At 35.9% G+C, this 15,989-nt stretch overlaps 1 protein-coding gene across 1 annotated transcript in view; it reads right to left on the bottom strand.

Moving 5' to 3' along the window:
* Positions 1-652: 652 nt before the first annotated feature.
* Positions 653-15,989, bottom strand: part of LOC115848390 (PABIR family member 1-like) — a 40,982-nt gene continuing 25,645 nt past the window's right edge. Inside the window, 3 exon segments of the mRNA XM_060292256.1 lie at positions 653-834; positions 7,773-7,869; positions 13,737-13,780. Of these exon segments, the coding sequence (XP_060148239.1) occupies positions 7,866-7,869; positions 13,737-13,780 (48 nt within the window). The 3' untranslated portion in view covers positions 653-834; positions 7,773-7,865.

Here is a 15,989-nt window from a genome sequence, read left to right as displayed (position 1 = left end):
TACCACTTTCCCCACACTCTTAACAGACTTGTCTATTATAAAATTTTTTAAATCTCTGCTAATCAATGTGGCATGGAAATGTATTCCAAATCAAGTTTAAGGGAGTTTTAGCTGAACTTCCCTTGACAGCCCGAACATGCTAGCCTTAGCACCTTCCTCTCCAAAGACCTCACACTTATGAAAAGATTATCTAAGAATAAGACGATGTAAACCACTGCAGAGTTTAATATGTCTAGCTAAGGAAGCAAACTAAACCCTTCCTCTCAGGAAAGTGGGACTAGAAATGAAAAGTATATTTAGGTTCTTCTGCTGGATAGTGTAATTTCAAAATATTTCTTTCCTCAGCACAGAGTCACAGACCAGCTGTTCGCGACTTTCAAGTGTGTCCTTTTTCATTTGTGTTCAATGGAGAGTTACCAAACACGAGTCATGCCAAAAAATCAACTAAACTGAAATTAGAGGAAGAAATTTTTCTTATAACCATATAATAATTATCAAGGAAAAAGAAAAGGCTATTTTGCTGGTTATCTGCTTTTTAGTACTAGTTGAGTACTTCCAAATGTGTATTGGGACAGACTTTTTTTATAGTTGATGTTGCTTTTGGCTCTGTCTCCTTTGCTTCTTTGAAACAAATATACCAAGTATAGGGCTTCGCTGGTGGCGCAGTGGTTGAGAGTCCGCCTGCCGATGCAGGGGACACGGGTTCATGCCCCAGTCCGGGAAGATCCCACATGCCGCGGAGCAGCTGGGCCCGTGAGCCATGGTCGCTGAGCCTGCGCGTCCGGAACCTGTGCTCCGCAACGGGGGAGGCCACAACAGTGAGAGGCCCGCATACTGCAAAAAAAAAAAAAAATATATATATATATATATATATATATATATATATATATATATATACCAAGTATACCTTTATTTTGTTTTGTCTCAAGCTGTAGTTATAGTAGAAAGAAAATTTTGTGATTAGTGTTTTGTCAGTGGGAACTTGTTATTAATATGGAAATCCTTAGAGGATCATCTATCCACACAAAACAAGAAACCAGGGGGAAATGAGCTTTCCACATTTCATCATAAAGCATGCATAATTCATAGAAGGGAGGAAACTACTGATGAGGCTGAAGAAAATGAGTTTCTTGTTGCCAGAAAGAATCAAAATATTAGGTACAAAGCTCTCTAATTTCCTAAATATTTTCTTAAGGCCTTCTGAAGTTTAATGTCATCATGACTTTCGCTGTCATGCTAGCAAAGATGAAGGCAGATGTTTTTACAGAATCAATAACATTTTAAGAGGCAGAAGGGATCTTACAAATATCTAGTCCAACTCTATTTTACCGATTGGAAATATGAAACCCAGAGAGGTGGCGTGACCTGCCCAAAGTCATACAGAGCTAGTGACAGAGCTGGACCTACAAGTCAGGCTTCCTGACTTCTGTACTCACTAATAATGTAGGCTGTTGCCTCGCCTAAAAGGTTGGTGTGAACCAATGTTCCCAATTTGCTTTGCTGTCAGTAATGCCACAGAGATCTCCGATTTCATACAATAGCTTATTGGGCAATTTATGGGATTCAGTTAATAACTGCATCAGTTTGACACATTTCTTCTGAGAGACTAGGGTCATTATTTCCCATTATCAAGAAAGTTGAGCAAGTTTCCAAGATTCCTATATGATTCCTATTTCTATTCTTTTCTACCTATACCTTGTGGACATTTGTAAAAATCAATCTTATTTACTCTTGGGTTAAGAAGCACATTTTAAGAAATGCTGTGAGACATCATGGAATTTAAGGGAAAGAAAGCTACCTTTTCACCAGAGTAACCTATTGTTCTCTGGCCTTTTAAAAATGCACAATTTCAACTATCTGAGAGTGAAGTCTACCTATATGATGTATTTTTCAAGCTCAACTTTTAAGATTTAAAATATTTAAAAACACTTCAGGCAAATTGTAATTAGTTTTCTCCATAGATATTCAAAGTACCATACATGCATTTTCATCATGGATATTTATATGTAGTTGCTTCTAGGTGAATTTTAAAAATTCATTTAGCAGATGAGATTAAATATCCTGTAGTGGGAGTACTAATAATTCAAGGGGCAGGGACAAAGATTAATGCAGAATTAGAATCTTAACTCGTGTGCTTTTAAAATCTCACTCGATTTGCCTCAGTTCTAAAGAGCCAGTGAAACAGGCCACGTAGATACAAATTCTAACTCCATACCCATTTTTAATGTAAGAGCTTTCTAACAGTGAGAGTTGTCCAACAACAGAATGAACTGGCCTGTGACGGAGTTCAGTCAGTCACTTTGAAATCACAAGATTTCAAACTCAGGCTAAAAGGTAACCTGTCTGGGGTTCTTAAAAGGATTCTTGCAATGAGAGGTAGATTAAAAGACTTCTAAAATCCTTTAAGATCTAAGTTTCTGTAATTTCAATATTGTCTTTCTCTCATACTTTTATAGTACAGAGGTCCTTTCATATGTGTATTTAGAGTCATATTATCTTAGACTGACTTGTACCATCATTTTTGCACTTATGTTATCCTGCTCAAAGATAGCAATGGTATCTCACTCATCTTCATATAACCTACAGTTTTAAGTATAGTTTATGTACACAGAAAGTATTCATTAGATACTTATTGAATATATTTGAAATTACAAGCTTGATTAGTTGACTTAGTCATTATAAATTTTAAGAACCATATTATTTTTCCCCTGGTCTGAGAATCTAATTTATTACTGCAGTGAGTTTTCATGTTAGGATGTATCTGGGTGCTGCTCTTTTATAAGGTTATAAGTAAAATAAGAATACTTGATTGAACACGAACACATATTTAAGGGTTAAAAACGATGCTTTTAAAGTATATGAAAAACTATTTCCATTTTCATTTATCCTCTTAGTGACAATGTGAAAACTAGCATATATATATATACACATATATACACACATATATATACACATATATACGTTTATAATATATAGGAAGAAGACATACGAACACTTATGTACAATATGATCACCTCTTGTTCTTATATTTTTTTAAAGATGGGTTATAAGATAGACAATTTAAAAAACTAATTTAAGAAAATTGGAACAATCAAAATACCAAAACTATCCTGTTGTGGGTTGAATTGTGTCCCCAAAAAGATAAATGTTGAATTTCTAACCCTCAGCACCTGTTAATGTGACCTTATTTGAAAATAGGGTCTCTACAGATATAATCAAGTTAAGATGACGTCATGCTGGATTAGGGTGGGCCCCAAATCCAATGACTGATGTCTTTATAAGGCCATGTGAAAACACAAGGACACAGGGAGAACCCCAAGTGATGATGGAGACAGAGACTGGAGTAATATGTCTGCAAGGCAAGGATTTCTGGCAACCACTAGAAGCTAGGAGAAAGACATTAACAGATTCTCCCTTAAAGCCTCCAGAAGGAACCAATGCTGCTGACATCTTGATCTTGGACTTTTGGCCTCCAGATCTATGAGATAATCCATTTCTGTTGTCTTGGGCTACCCAGTTTGTGGTACTCTGTTATGGCAGCCCTAGGAAACTAATACATGTCCTTCCCTGTGGAAAACTGGCATGACAATTCCTTGGCATGTTTAGGATAACAAAACATAGTCTTTCCATAATTAAAAAAAATCAACCACAGGGCTTCCCTGGTGACGCAGTGGTTGAGAGTCCGCCTCCTGATGCAGAGGACGCGCGTTCGTGGTCTGGTTCGGGAAGATCCCACATGCCGCGGAGCGGCTGGGCCCGTGAGCCATGGCTGCTGAGCCTGCGCGTCGGGAGCCTGTGCTCCGCAGTGGGAGAGGCCACAACAGTGAGAGGCCCGCGTACAGCAAAAAAAAAAAAAAAAAAAATCAACCACAAAATACCTCATGTAAAAGTTAGAATTGCTTTGGTCTGAAAATTAATAAATGGAAAATCATTTAAGATATGGAGCCCCCCAATACACAAGCTCGAAAGGTAACAGAATGGAAAACCAACTACAAAGTCCTCAATTCTGAGCATATTATAGTGATTGTGGCATCCTAGGATTCAGCTAAAACAATAAAAACTAACCAAATAGAGTGAAAGAAATTGTCTAAGTTGAAAAAAAAAAGTATATTGAGATGAGATAGCCAAGATTACCAAGATTTATTGAAGAAAGTTCCTCACACAAATGAGTAGTAGTCTCACCCTCATTGTTCACTTTCTCCATCCTTAGTCTTTGTACTTGATCATTCTGAAAAACTTTTTTTGCTGAAGTGTCGATAGCACATGGGGACCTTTTTTTCTGTCATTGATCTATAATTTCAGCAAGGAACACCACTGCAATCACACCTCATTCCATGAGGGCCCCCTTATATGTTCACAACTCGTCCACTGAAGTCTGGCAAGAAGCTAAGTAACAAAGGCAATATTGATAGTTCACTTGTCCTTAGCCAATTTGTAGAATCCTATCCCAGTTTCAGGAGACCATATGATTCCAGTCATCTCAGAAATATTCAGTTTCATTTATTCATAGGTGAATAGACTTTCCCCCTGCCATATATATACATTCTAATCAAGTCCATCAGGGCTATTGTCAAAAAATTCTTGATGCCAATCTTTTTCCCATGTGGAATATACCTACATCAGATTTCCATAATTCTGATTATTTCTAATGACAAGGAAAAATGTTTAATAAATATTTTAGATAGCCACTCCTACCTTCATTAGCTGAGGAAATTTAAACCAATTTTCAACTTCATTTCATGAAGATACATTTCTATTTTGCAAAATGCTAATACTACCCCCAATTACCTAAAGCACTTACTTTATATTTAAAATTTTTAATACATGATTTTTCTTATTTAAAAAATCCTTAAGACTTTTGAATAGAAAATTGGGTTTTAAACAAACCTTTATAGCCCTTTGGGAACAACTGGAAGTGCATGGTTCCTGCAGAAAAGCCCTAACATATTAAGCCTATATTTAATCAAATCAGTAGTCATGATGATGAATAAAAGGTAATTCATAGAAATGTAAAACACCACAATTTATCCACATTGTCTTTTTTCCACACTTAATTAGAGTACAAAATTGATCAGGGATAACCAGGTTAAGTACAAATTGAGTGAAGCCCCAATTACATATTATTTTCTTGCTATTCAATTAGCTTCCATTCATCTTGCTTCCCCTACCTATTCCTCCCCAACAAATTACACATCTAAGGATTCATGTCAAAAATTGGCAATCCTTGGATCAATACAGTATAACTAGCTTAATTTTAAAACTGCTTTTGATAGATGATTTTTCCTTACCAAGTGGAAACTAGCAATTACTGAAAATATTAAAAACTAGCATAAATATTCAGTACATAATTTGAAAAACCATTTTACCTGTTGATTAATGGAACAATAATATTTCATTAGAACGTATAATTTTATTTATTTTTTTATTCACATAAATAGATAGAGCTCTCAATTATTTTTTTAAAAAATCAAGGTACAGCATCTTTTTATACATTAGCAACTTGAAGATGTATGATTGTATCGTCAACATACTTCTTATTTAGAAAACATCTTTGAAAGTATTACTACATTGCTTCTAAGGGCATACCCAGGAATTAGACATGCAAGTTCGATAGATAAACAGAATTCTAGGAAATTGAGAAAAAAAGATAAATAGGAAATAGTCTAAATTATACCACATACAATCCTGTTATTACTCTAATGTGTGTGTGTGTGTGTGTGTGTGTGTGTGTGAGAGAGAGAGAGAGAGAGAGAGAGAGAGAGAGAGATCAAGCGAGTGCACGTTTGTTTCTCCATTGCTGTATTGGGGAGAGTCTTGGGATAGGTAAACCACTTAGTTAAAAGCTCATCTGCTAGAATAAATAGAGAACTAAAATCAGAAGGCAACACAGGAGAGTTTGTGACAGTGCTGATTTTAGCTGGTGAATTATGAGAAGACCCTGCACTGCTGCTGTTTCTATCAAGAGCATCTGAAGAAAGACTAGGAAAAAGAAAATACCACTCATTGATAACAGAATTCAAGAGATCTCTGTGCTTTGTCTACAAATGAATGCAAAATACGTGAAGCAAAGAATTGGCATTAGTTACAAGAGCAGTTTCATAAGAGCAGTAAAACAAAACCAACGGTAACAGTAATAAAAATCCATTCACTGTATTTCCCATTTTGATCATTAAAACTTGCTTTACTGGCACACTTTTAAATAATATGCTCAGTCTAACAAAGCACTCAAAAATCCAAGATAGAAAAAATGGGGCAGAAGATGACTCTTTTCCAAGATTGCATTTTTATGTATATCTCTAATACCTCTTAATCTAATGCCAAAACCCCACTTCTAAAAATGTGTCTAATAAATCACAGCAAGATCCTTTTTGACCCACCTCCTAGAGTAATGGAAATAAAATTAAAAATAAACAACTGGGACCTAATGAAACTTAAAAGCTTTGGTACAGCAAAGGAAACCATAAAAAAGACGAAAAGACAACCCTCAGAATGGGAGAAAATATTTGCAAACAAAGCAACTGACAAAGGATTAATCTCCAAAATATACAAGCAGCTCATGCAGATCAATATCAAAAAACAAACAACCCAATCTAAAAATGGGCAGAAGACCTAAATAGACATTTCTCCAAAGTAGACATACAGATTGCCAACAAACACATGAAAGGATGCTCAACATCACTAATCATTAGAGAAATGCAAATCAAAACCACAATGAGGTATCACCTCACACTGGTCAGGATGGCCATCATCAAAAAATCTACAAACAATAAATGCTGAAGAGGGTGTGGAGAAAAGGGAACCCTCTTGCACTGTTGGTGGGAATGTGAATTGATACAGCCACTATGGAGAACAGTATGGAGGTTCCTTAAAAAACTAAAAACAGAACTACCATAGGACCCAGCAATCCCACTACTGGGCATATACCCTGAGAAAACCGTAATTCAGAAAGAGTCATGTACCACAATGTTTATTGCAGCACTGCTTACAATAGCCAGGACATGGAAGCAACCTAAATGTCCATCGACAGATGAATGGATAAAGAAGATGTGACGCATATATACAATGGAATATTACTCAGCCATAAAAAGCAACTAAACTGAGTTATTTGTAGTGAGGTGGATGGACCTAGAGACTGTCATACAGAGTGAAGTAAGTCAGAAAGAGAAAAACAAATACCATATGCTAACGTATATACGTGGAATCTAAAAAAACGGTACCGATGAACCTAGTGGCAGGGCAGGAATAAAGACGCAGACGTAGAGAATGGACTTGAGGACATGGGGGGAGGGGAAGCTGGGATGAAGTAAGAAAGTAGCATTGACATATATATGCTACCAAATGTAAAATAGATAGCTAGTGGGAAGCAGCCACAGAGCACAGGGATATCAGCTCTGTGTTTTGTGACCACCTAGAGGGGTGGGATAGGGAGGGTGGGAGGGAGTCTCAAGAGGGAGGGGATATGGGGATATATGTATACGTATAGCTGATTCACTCTGTTGTACAGCAGAAACTAACACACCATTGTAAAGCAATTATAATCCAATAAAGATATAAAATAAAAAGTGTCTACTATATATTAATGTCACACATAAGTGTTGGGGAGAAGAACTAAAGTTAATATTATAGTATCCATTTGGGATATTCATTTTTTAAAACTTCTAAAAATATTTCATAATATACCATACTTCTGAGTATATACAATAACCAAAGTAGACTTAAAAACCAAGTTAAAAGTGGTCAATGAATGCTTGAAATCTCATGTTAATACTCACAATACATTCCTATCAGATAGCTGGGTAGTATCAGAAGAAAGCACGTTGGTTGTGTCTTGGAAAAATCTCTTTGGCTGATGTTCAAATGTCATTTCACCTATGACGAAAATGCAGATCAAGGTAGATATATTTTGTCTAACGTGTTTATTATGCTTTTAATTGCAAAAGTAAAACTTGTTCATTGCAATTAATGTATAAAATACAGAAAAACAAAAGGGAAACAATTTTACATCACCATTATCCAGAGATAACCATTTTTCAGTAATTCCTGAATATGTGTGTATACATGATTTTTTTAAACAAAATTGGATTTGCACTGTATATAATACTGATATGTAATCTACTTTTTGTTTTTAATGATTATAATTTTTCTCATATTAGTAACTAAATTCTACAACATAAGTTTATATAGCTATGTAGTAAGGATGTACCCTAATTTAATCTCATTCCTTATTTTAAAACTTTAAGTTACTGCTCTCCTTATTTTGCTAAACATACACAATGAACTAAATAGATCGATTTTTTTTTTACAGCATACAATGAACAAAATAAATACATTTTCAAAGATTAGGGAGAAAAACTTAATCTCAAAAAACCACATTGCTATCTATAATCTTCACTTTGAAGTAAATGTTACACGTTCATGTGATAACCATGTCTGGATGTGAGTAAAACTGATGATCAAGTCCATAACTTCTATGGTGGAATATATTTGAATGATAAAACACTATGGCCACCTACTCATTAAAAAACATCCCTAGGAATAGAGATTTCCAGACCTTCCTTAGGAGTATAATCATGGCTCATAAAGCTTGAAAGAGGTCTAGATATTATCCCATGCCAGATACACTTACACCATTATGGAAAAACTACTCATCTCTCCTTTTTGGTTTAAATTAAAAACAAGACAAATCAAAACAAATTCATCATAGAAGAAAATTAAAATTTTCTTTGCTAAAATCATTATTACTTGTAAAACAATATTTATAGCTGCCCAATCTCTGTAGATCTCTCAGAATTCCCACTTGAAGCCTTATTTTTTCTTGCTTGTTCCCAACGGAAGTAATTGCTGCTAATCACCATAAAATATGCCTTCATATGCTTGGAGACTCTAACCCTTATTTCTCCTCCACTTTACAGAGAGTCCTCATTCTTTTTTTGTTTTTTCCCCCCAGGACCTCTTTTTGATTTTTTTATACCATCTTTCCCCACACTTCACTTGTATTAATGTGATAATTGGACATACTTTGTTGTTTCCCAAATAAATATTCATATTCCAAAATATATAATTAAAATTAAATTTCTGTTTAATCTGTTATTACATCTGGAAAGTCAGATAAACTTTGACCAGATCTGTATAGACTATATTTGGGAGGGTCTGACTTAAAACACATAGACCGTGTGGTACTTATAGAATTTGCTTTGGAGTTCTTAGGGACACCTCAAAGAAGTGAGGCAGTCAACTTCCAGAGCAGCTGAAAACCAGGTACAAGAAGCTCATGTGGAACATGCCACATCCACCAAAACACTGGATGGAAACCAAGTCTATTATGTCAAAATTGAAATATAAAAACAATTTTTAAAATCATAAATTCTAATAAAATTCCAGGCATTTTCAACGTCATGAAACATTTTATATGTTATCTTAAAAGAAGAATTATTTTAATTTAGTAAAACACTGTCTTTAATTTAAGCGTATTTGATTTTAAATACTCAAAGCCCCCCGCCCCCAACTTCCTAACAGCTCTTCAACTGCTAATACATTTGAATGTTTTTTCAACATTAGCCCAAACTTCACAGCACAGGTAAAAGACACTTAAGCTAGGTCATTGATCCATTGTCATAAAACAATGTGCTTAGTTTGTAAAAGAGCATTTTCCAGAACTGATCTCCTCTTAGTCTTAGAATATAACGAGTACACGCTGAGTTAGGTATGTTGTTAGGAAGACTGCCATTAATTCATGCCAAATGCAGGGAACACTGCAGTGCATTTCAGTTTCCTTCCCTCTAGTTTTGCTCTTCCCCTACCTCTGCCCCCCCCCTTCCATTTCTTCTTCTTTCTCCTTCTTCTTTCCCATCTTAATGGATTTTTCACAAATATACATCTTTAAGTTTAATCTCCTTTCCCATTTATCCATTTTCCCTCCCTATTATAGTTTAACTTTGTATTAAGCCTATAATTCAGTAGTCATATCCCCAAAAAGGAAGAAGTACATAGCTTAGTGAGGCAGGGGTGAGAAAGGGGATCCAGAACTGTGGCAGTTTAAAAAAAAAACCACTTCTGTTCTTTCCTTGCCCTTTTATTACTGAATAGGTGGATCATTTTCCATATATTTAACCAAACAGAACCCCCATAAACAACTGAAACATCAACATACACTTTAGCATATATTTTTAGTGCTGTAAGTGGATCTAATTTGTGTCAACTTATTCATATGATATCAACGTGTACGTGTAGTGGTGGGGCAGGTCAGGGGTTGAGATTCAGGTGAATACTTGATGGCTGAATCACTCTATTCATTCATTCCCCACCTTGTTTCAGAAAGTATTTAAGGCAGCTAGCTTGGTGAATTATACAATGAAAATCATAATAGTTGACTAAACTGGAATTAAAATTTTCAATTCACATTTATATGGCCCTTTATAGCTTTCAAAATGTCTTTACACATAGTTTCATTTCAGTGAAACAAAAGGCCTCTAGTAATTTATCAAATATGTTTTAAATAAATAAATCCTTTAAAATGTATTTTTGTATAATACTTGATTTTATGTGATATCTTATGAAAATAAAGTTATATTTATTTCTGTTGGTAGATAAAAGTACCTTTTCTTTTTAATGGTCCAAGGATACTTGGTCTAATAGTGTTGGTTGGGACTTTGACTTCTTCTAAAATAAAATTATAATCGTTACAAGAAAACATTTGAAAAAGATCAGCTGTGACTATTTCGTTATAACAGATCTAAGGATATACACTAAAAGAGGACTGTATGTAGTATCCCACATCACATGATTTCATTGCTTTTCTCTAAATCTAGGTAAAAGCAGGAAAGCCTCAGGACAGAAAACTGTCTTGTAACTTATAAGGATTCAGGATTTTCCCAAGTTGTGGGGAAAAAAAGCTAGAAGGACCTGTAGTCCTGGCTGTGACCTGCCCTAAGACAAGGTGAAAATCAAGAGTGAATGAGGGGGTATGGTAGTTAAATGTTCATTTGTTCATTCGAGAGTTAGCTCTGATCCTTATGAACAAGCTGGGTCAGAGGAAGGCTATGTTCAGACAGGGTTAATGAATTACTGATTCTTCATATGGTCACATGTTCTCACACATTCTTAGTTGATTCTTTTCAAAAATATAAAATGGGCTTCCCTGGTGGCGCAGTGGTTGAGAGTCCGCCTGCCGATGCAGAGGGCACGGGTTCGTGCCCCGGTCCGGGAGGATCCCACATGCCACGGAGCGGCTGGGCTCGTGAGCCATGGCCGCTGAGCCTGCGCGTCCGGAGCCTGTGCTCCGTAACGGGAGAGGCCCGCGCACCGAAAAAAAAAAAAAAAAAAAAAAACCAAAACGATGACATTTTAATTTAGCTAAAAAGACATTACTTGTTTGGTTGTCACAGAACCTGCAGCTACAATTTTTTTTGGCTGCACCGTGCAGCTTGCGGATCTTAGTTCCCCAACCAGGGATTGAACCCGGTATAACTTTTCTCAGAAAGCAGATTAGTGGTTTCCTAGGGTGGGCAGGGGTGGGGGGAGGAGATCAAGTGTGAAAGATCACGAGGAAACTGTTCAGGATGTCGGAACTGTTCTATATCTTGATTATGGTTACGGTTACAGGATTGTACACATTTACCAAAATTAATCAAATCGTATAAAGGTTGGTGACTTTTGTAATATGTAAATACTAGTTTAAGAAATGAAAGGGAAAACTGCCATTTTGAATCAGCTATAACTATAGCAAAATGTATCCCCCCAAAGATTTGGGTGGTGAAACATTGATGTTTTATAAGTATTTCAAGGGACACAGACTTTTAGACACTCCTTTCTTACCTTCTCAGTCGCCCTGGTGAGAGAAGCTGTTGGGGGTGCTAGAATTAAATCAGTGGACTTTGGAGAAGGTGGTTTCTCTAAATCGTTGTTACTCTTTATAAGCAGTGTCCAATTGTAGCACCTATTGCTTACTTATCAAGTGCTGAGGGTGATAGCTATGGCACAGGGAAGGGAATCCTTACTGCGTCAGTGGTTGTACCATGGAGCTCTCACCATCCTAAAGCAAGCAGGGAACCCAAGATTCACTTCAATAAGCAAAGGCACCTTTTGCCTTTTGGGAAAGAGAGCTACATGCCGGATAAGGGGCTTCCCTAGCACCCAAAAAAGACCTAGAATGTGACTACTCAATATTGAGCAATACCTAACAGATACACAAATCCTAAATTTCAGTCTTTCTCTTTGGGTTTGACCTGTGATTTGTTATTGAAAACTACAATGCTGTGTCCAGGAAAGGATCAAAAAAGCTTTGGTTAGAACTAAGATACAAATGGGACAACAAAAACAGCTATAAAAATGTTTATAAATTTTATGTGGACAAAATCAGGACCACACAATTCAGGATTTTAAAACATGTTCTTTTCTTCTCCAAGACACAAGTAAAGTTATATTACGTGTTTCTTTCCTCTTTCTAACACACTTGCAGATTTACTCATTCACACTAACACTTAAATTAATTAGATTTAGGTCAGTTAAGGGAATCCAAGAGCCTCTATAAATTGTATTAGCACCAAAACATGAAAAGTGACAGGCTCCAGAGTTATCTACTCATTCTTCAGGACTTATTCCTAAATCAGGAATAGATGGCAATCTAAGGCGCTCAGGGCTCAAAAGAAAATAAGATGTCACTGCTTCTGCTGATGACCCATTTCCCTACCTAATAATCCCCAAATCTAGAAACTGACATCTAACCAGAACCTCTTCTACTCAAACTTCAGCTCAGTTCTTCTTTTGTCATTATCTGAGATGTCCATGGAAAAGAACCCTAAACATCATTCAACTACCACAACTTAGTAATTATAATATGTACAGGGACATAAAAAAATGTTAGCAAGGAATGTAACTACATTCCAAACATGTTTAAATGAAAGGCTGTACATTAAAATGCTAGTAGGAGTATATGTATTACAGGCATAAAAATGCAGTATTTTCCCAGTAAATCCATGGCCTGTGGTTTAAAATTCTAATATATAGTTAATAAATTACATAGAAGGGAGTGAAATCATTTATCATTTCATCATCTAAGCAATTCAACCAGCACAACTGAACTTTTTTTAGACTCACTAGGACAGAGAGGAAGTTGATCCACAGGAACAGTGGTTTTGTATCAGACAACTATTTACTTTGAACCCCACTCTCAAACAATTAGTTATTTTTATGGGTAAATCATAAACTGTTTCAAGAGCAGTAAAAAATTATGCAGGGCTTCCCTGGTGGCACAGTGGTTGAGAGTCTGCCTGCTGATTCAGGGGACACGGGTTCGTGCCCCGTTCCGGAAGGATCCCACATGCTGTGGAGCGGCTGGGCCCGTGAGCCATGGCCGCTGAGCCTATGCGTCCGGAGCCTGTGCTCCGTAACGGGAGAGGCCACAGCAGTGAGAGGCCCGCGTACCGCAAAAAAAAAAAAAAAAAGTTATGCAGCATATATAATTTTAGTTTCAAATGAGAGTTTAAATGTCTAGAAATTACAGCAAAACCAGGTAGTGCCAACATGAAAAATCAGTAAAAATTTCAAATTTTCTACAAAATTGAAGTGCTAATACCATACCATACCATACTTCAAAGTTTCTTTCCAAGACTGACCCATCTGTATTGCAGTTTGTACCTCCTTACAACAGAAATGATATCAGTACTGAAGTTTACCTATCTAAAATAAAAGATATAACTGAATATGATCAGAATAGTAATTCAATGCACACTACTCACCATTCATGCATTGTTTCCCTATTCATTAAATCCATGGCTTCTTCCTGAAAGGTGAGAACGTGAGGATAAACTGAATGCCCTGTTCCTATGATTTTACAAAGTTTTACTTCATTTGGCTGTACATTTATTATTATTCACTGGGCTATATTAGAGCTAGAGTATAAACAAATCTCTAAACAAGTGTCCGGTTCTCTACTTTTCATTGTTGCACCTACCACACAGAGATCTATTACTTATGCATTATAGTACATTGGATATGCGGGAATTGATTAGATGAAAAACTTTGTACCTTTCTTCATTCAAAAGAGAAAACATCAAACATTAAACATTAAACTATTTTTCCAACCATTAATACTATGATATTAACAAATAGTACTCACAGTCCAACAAACTAAATGTCTTTCAGCATGGGTTTGCTTAAGCAAATGATGGTACAAGCATGATTTAAATCTAGTCATTGACATTGAAAAACATGTATTACATATGAAGTAGGAAAAAACCACAAATGCTTTTTATGTAAAACTGTAAATGAGAGGTGCTCAGAAGGATGTTCCCCAAAAAGTTAACAGTACTTATCAATGAGTAGTGAGATCTGTGACAGTTTGTTCTTTCTTTCTCTGTACTTTACCATATTGTTTGACCTTTTTATAAGTATGCAAGTATTTTTCACATAAATAGTTACTTAAAAAAATAACCCACATATGGAATGACATCCTGTGTTTGTGAATTGGAAGACTTAATATTGTTAAAAAGGCAATACTACCCAAAGTGATTTACAGATGCAAGGCAACCCCTATCAAAATCTCAATGGCATTTTCTGTCAAAATAGAAAAATGGCCTTGAGAAAGAATAAACTTGGGAGGACTACACTACCTGGTTTTAAAACTCACTACACAAAGCTACAGTAATCAAAACAGTGTGGTTCTGGCATAAGGACAGACATATAGATCAATGGAATAGAATAGAGAGGGCCTAGAAATAATCCCTTGCGTATATAGTCAATTGATTTTCAATAAGGATGCCAAGACCATTCAGTGGGGAAAGGACGGTCTTTTCAACAAATGGTGCTGGAAAACTGAACATCCACATGTGAAAGAATGAACACTTTCCTTACACCATATACAAAAGTTAACTCAAAATGGATCAAAGACCTAAAGTTAAAACTTAAAACTATAAAACTCTTAGAAGAAAACATAGGGCAAAAGCTTCATGTCATTGGATTTGGCAATGATTTTTTGGATATGATACACAGGTAACAAAAGAAAAAATAAATTGAACTTCATAAAAATTAAAATTTTTCTGCATCAAAAGAGAGTGAAAAGACAATCACAGAATTGGAGATGTTTGCAAATCATATATCGGATAAAGGATTAATATCCAGAATTTATAAAATATTCCTACAACTCAGTGACAACAACAAAACAACTCACTTGAAATACAGATGGTCCCCAATTTACAATGGTTCTGCTTATAATTTTTCAACTTTACGATGGTGCAAAAGCAATGTGCATTCAGTAGAAACCCTACTTCGATTTTGAATTTGACCTTTTCCCGGGCTAGTGATATGCAGTCAGATACTCTCTCGTGATGCTGAGCAGCGGCAGCCATGGCAGCTCCCTGTCGGCCATGCAATCACGAGGGTAAACATCCGATACCCTTACAGCCATTCTGTACCCAGACAACCATTCTGTTTTCACTTTCAGGACAGTATTCAATAAATTACATAAGATATTCCTTACTTTATTATAAAATAGGCTTTGTGTTAGATGACTTTGCCCAGCTGTAGGCTAATGTAAGTGTTCTGAGCACGTTTAAGATAGGCTAGGTTAAGCTATGATGTTCAGAATTTCGCTGCATTAAATGCATTTTCGTCTTAGGATATTTTTAACTTATGATAGGTTTATTGGGACATATGCCCATCACAAGTTGAGGAAAATCTGTATGGGCAAAGGACTTAAATAGATGTTCCTCCAAAAAAGATATAGAAATGGCCAATAAGCATATGAAAAGATGCTCAACATCATTTTTTATTAGGGAAATGCAAATCAAACCCATAATAAGATACTGCTTTACATGCATTAGGATAGGCATTATTTTAAAATATGGGGAAAAAAAAACAAGTGTTGTTGAGAATGCAGAGAAACTGGAACATGAATTGCTAGTGGGAATGTAAAATGGTGCACACTCTGGGAAAAAATTCGTTTCTCAAAATGTTAAAGATTAAATTATCATATGATCCAGCAATCCCATTCC

This window comes from Globicephala melas, chromosome X (genome assembly GCF_963455315.2).
Source record: "Globicephala melas chromosome X, mGloMel1.2, whole genome shotgun sequence".
In the NCBI taxonomy this organism is placed as follows: Eukaryota; Metazoa; Chordata; class Mammalia; order Artiodactyla; family Delphinidae; genus Globicephala; species Globicephala melas.
Note: the sequence above shows the minus strand (reverse complement) of the source record. Positions and strands in the feature narration are given on the sequence as shown.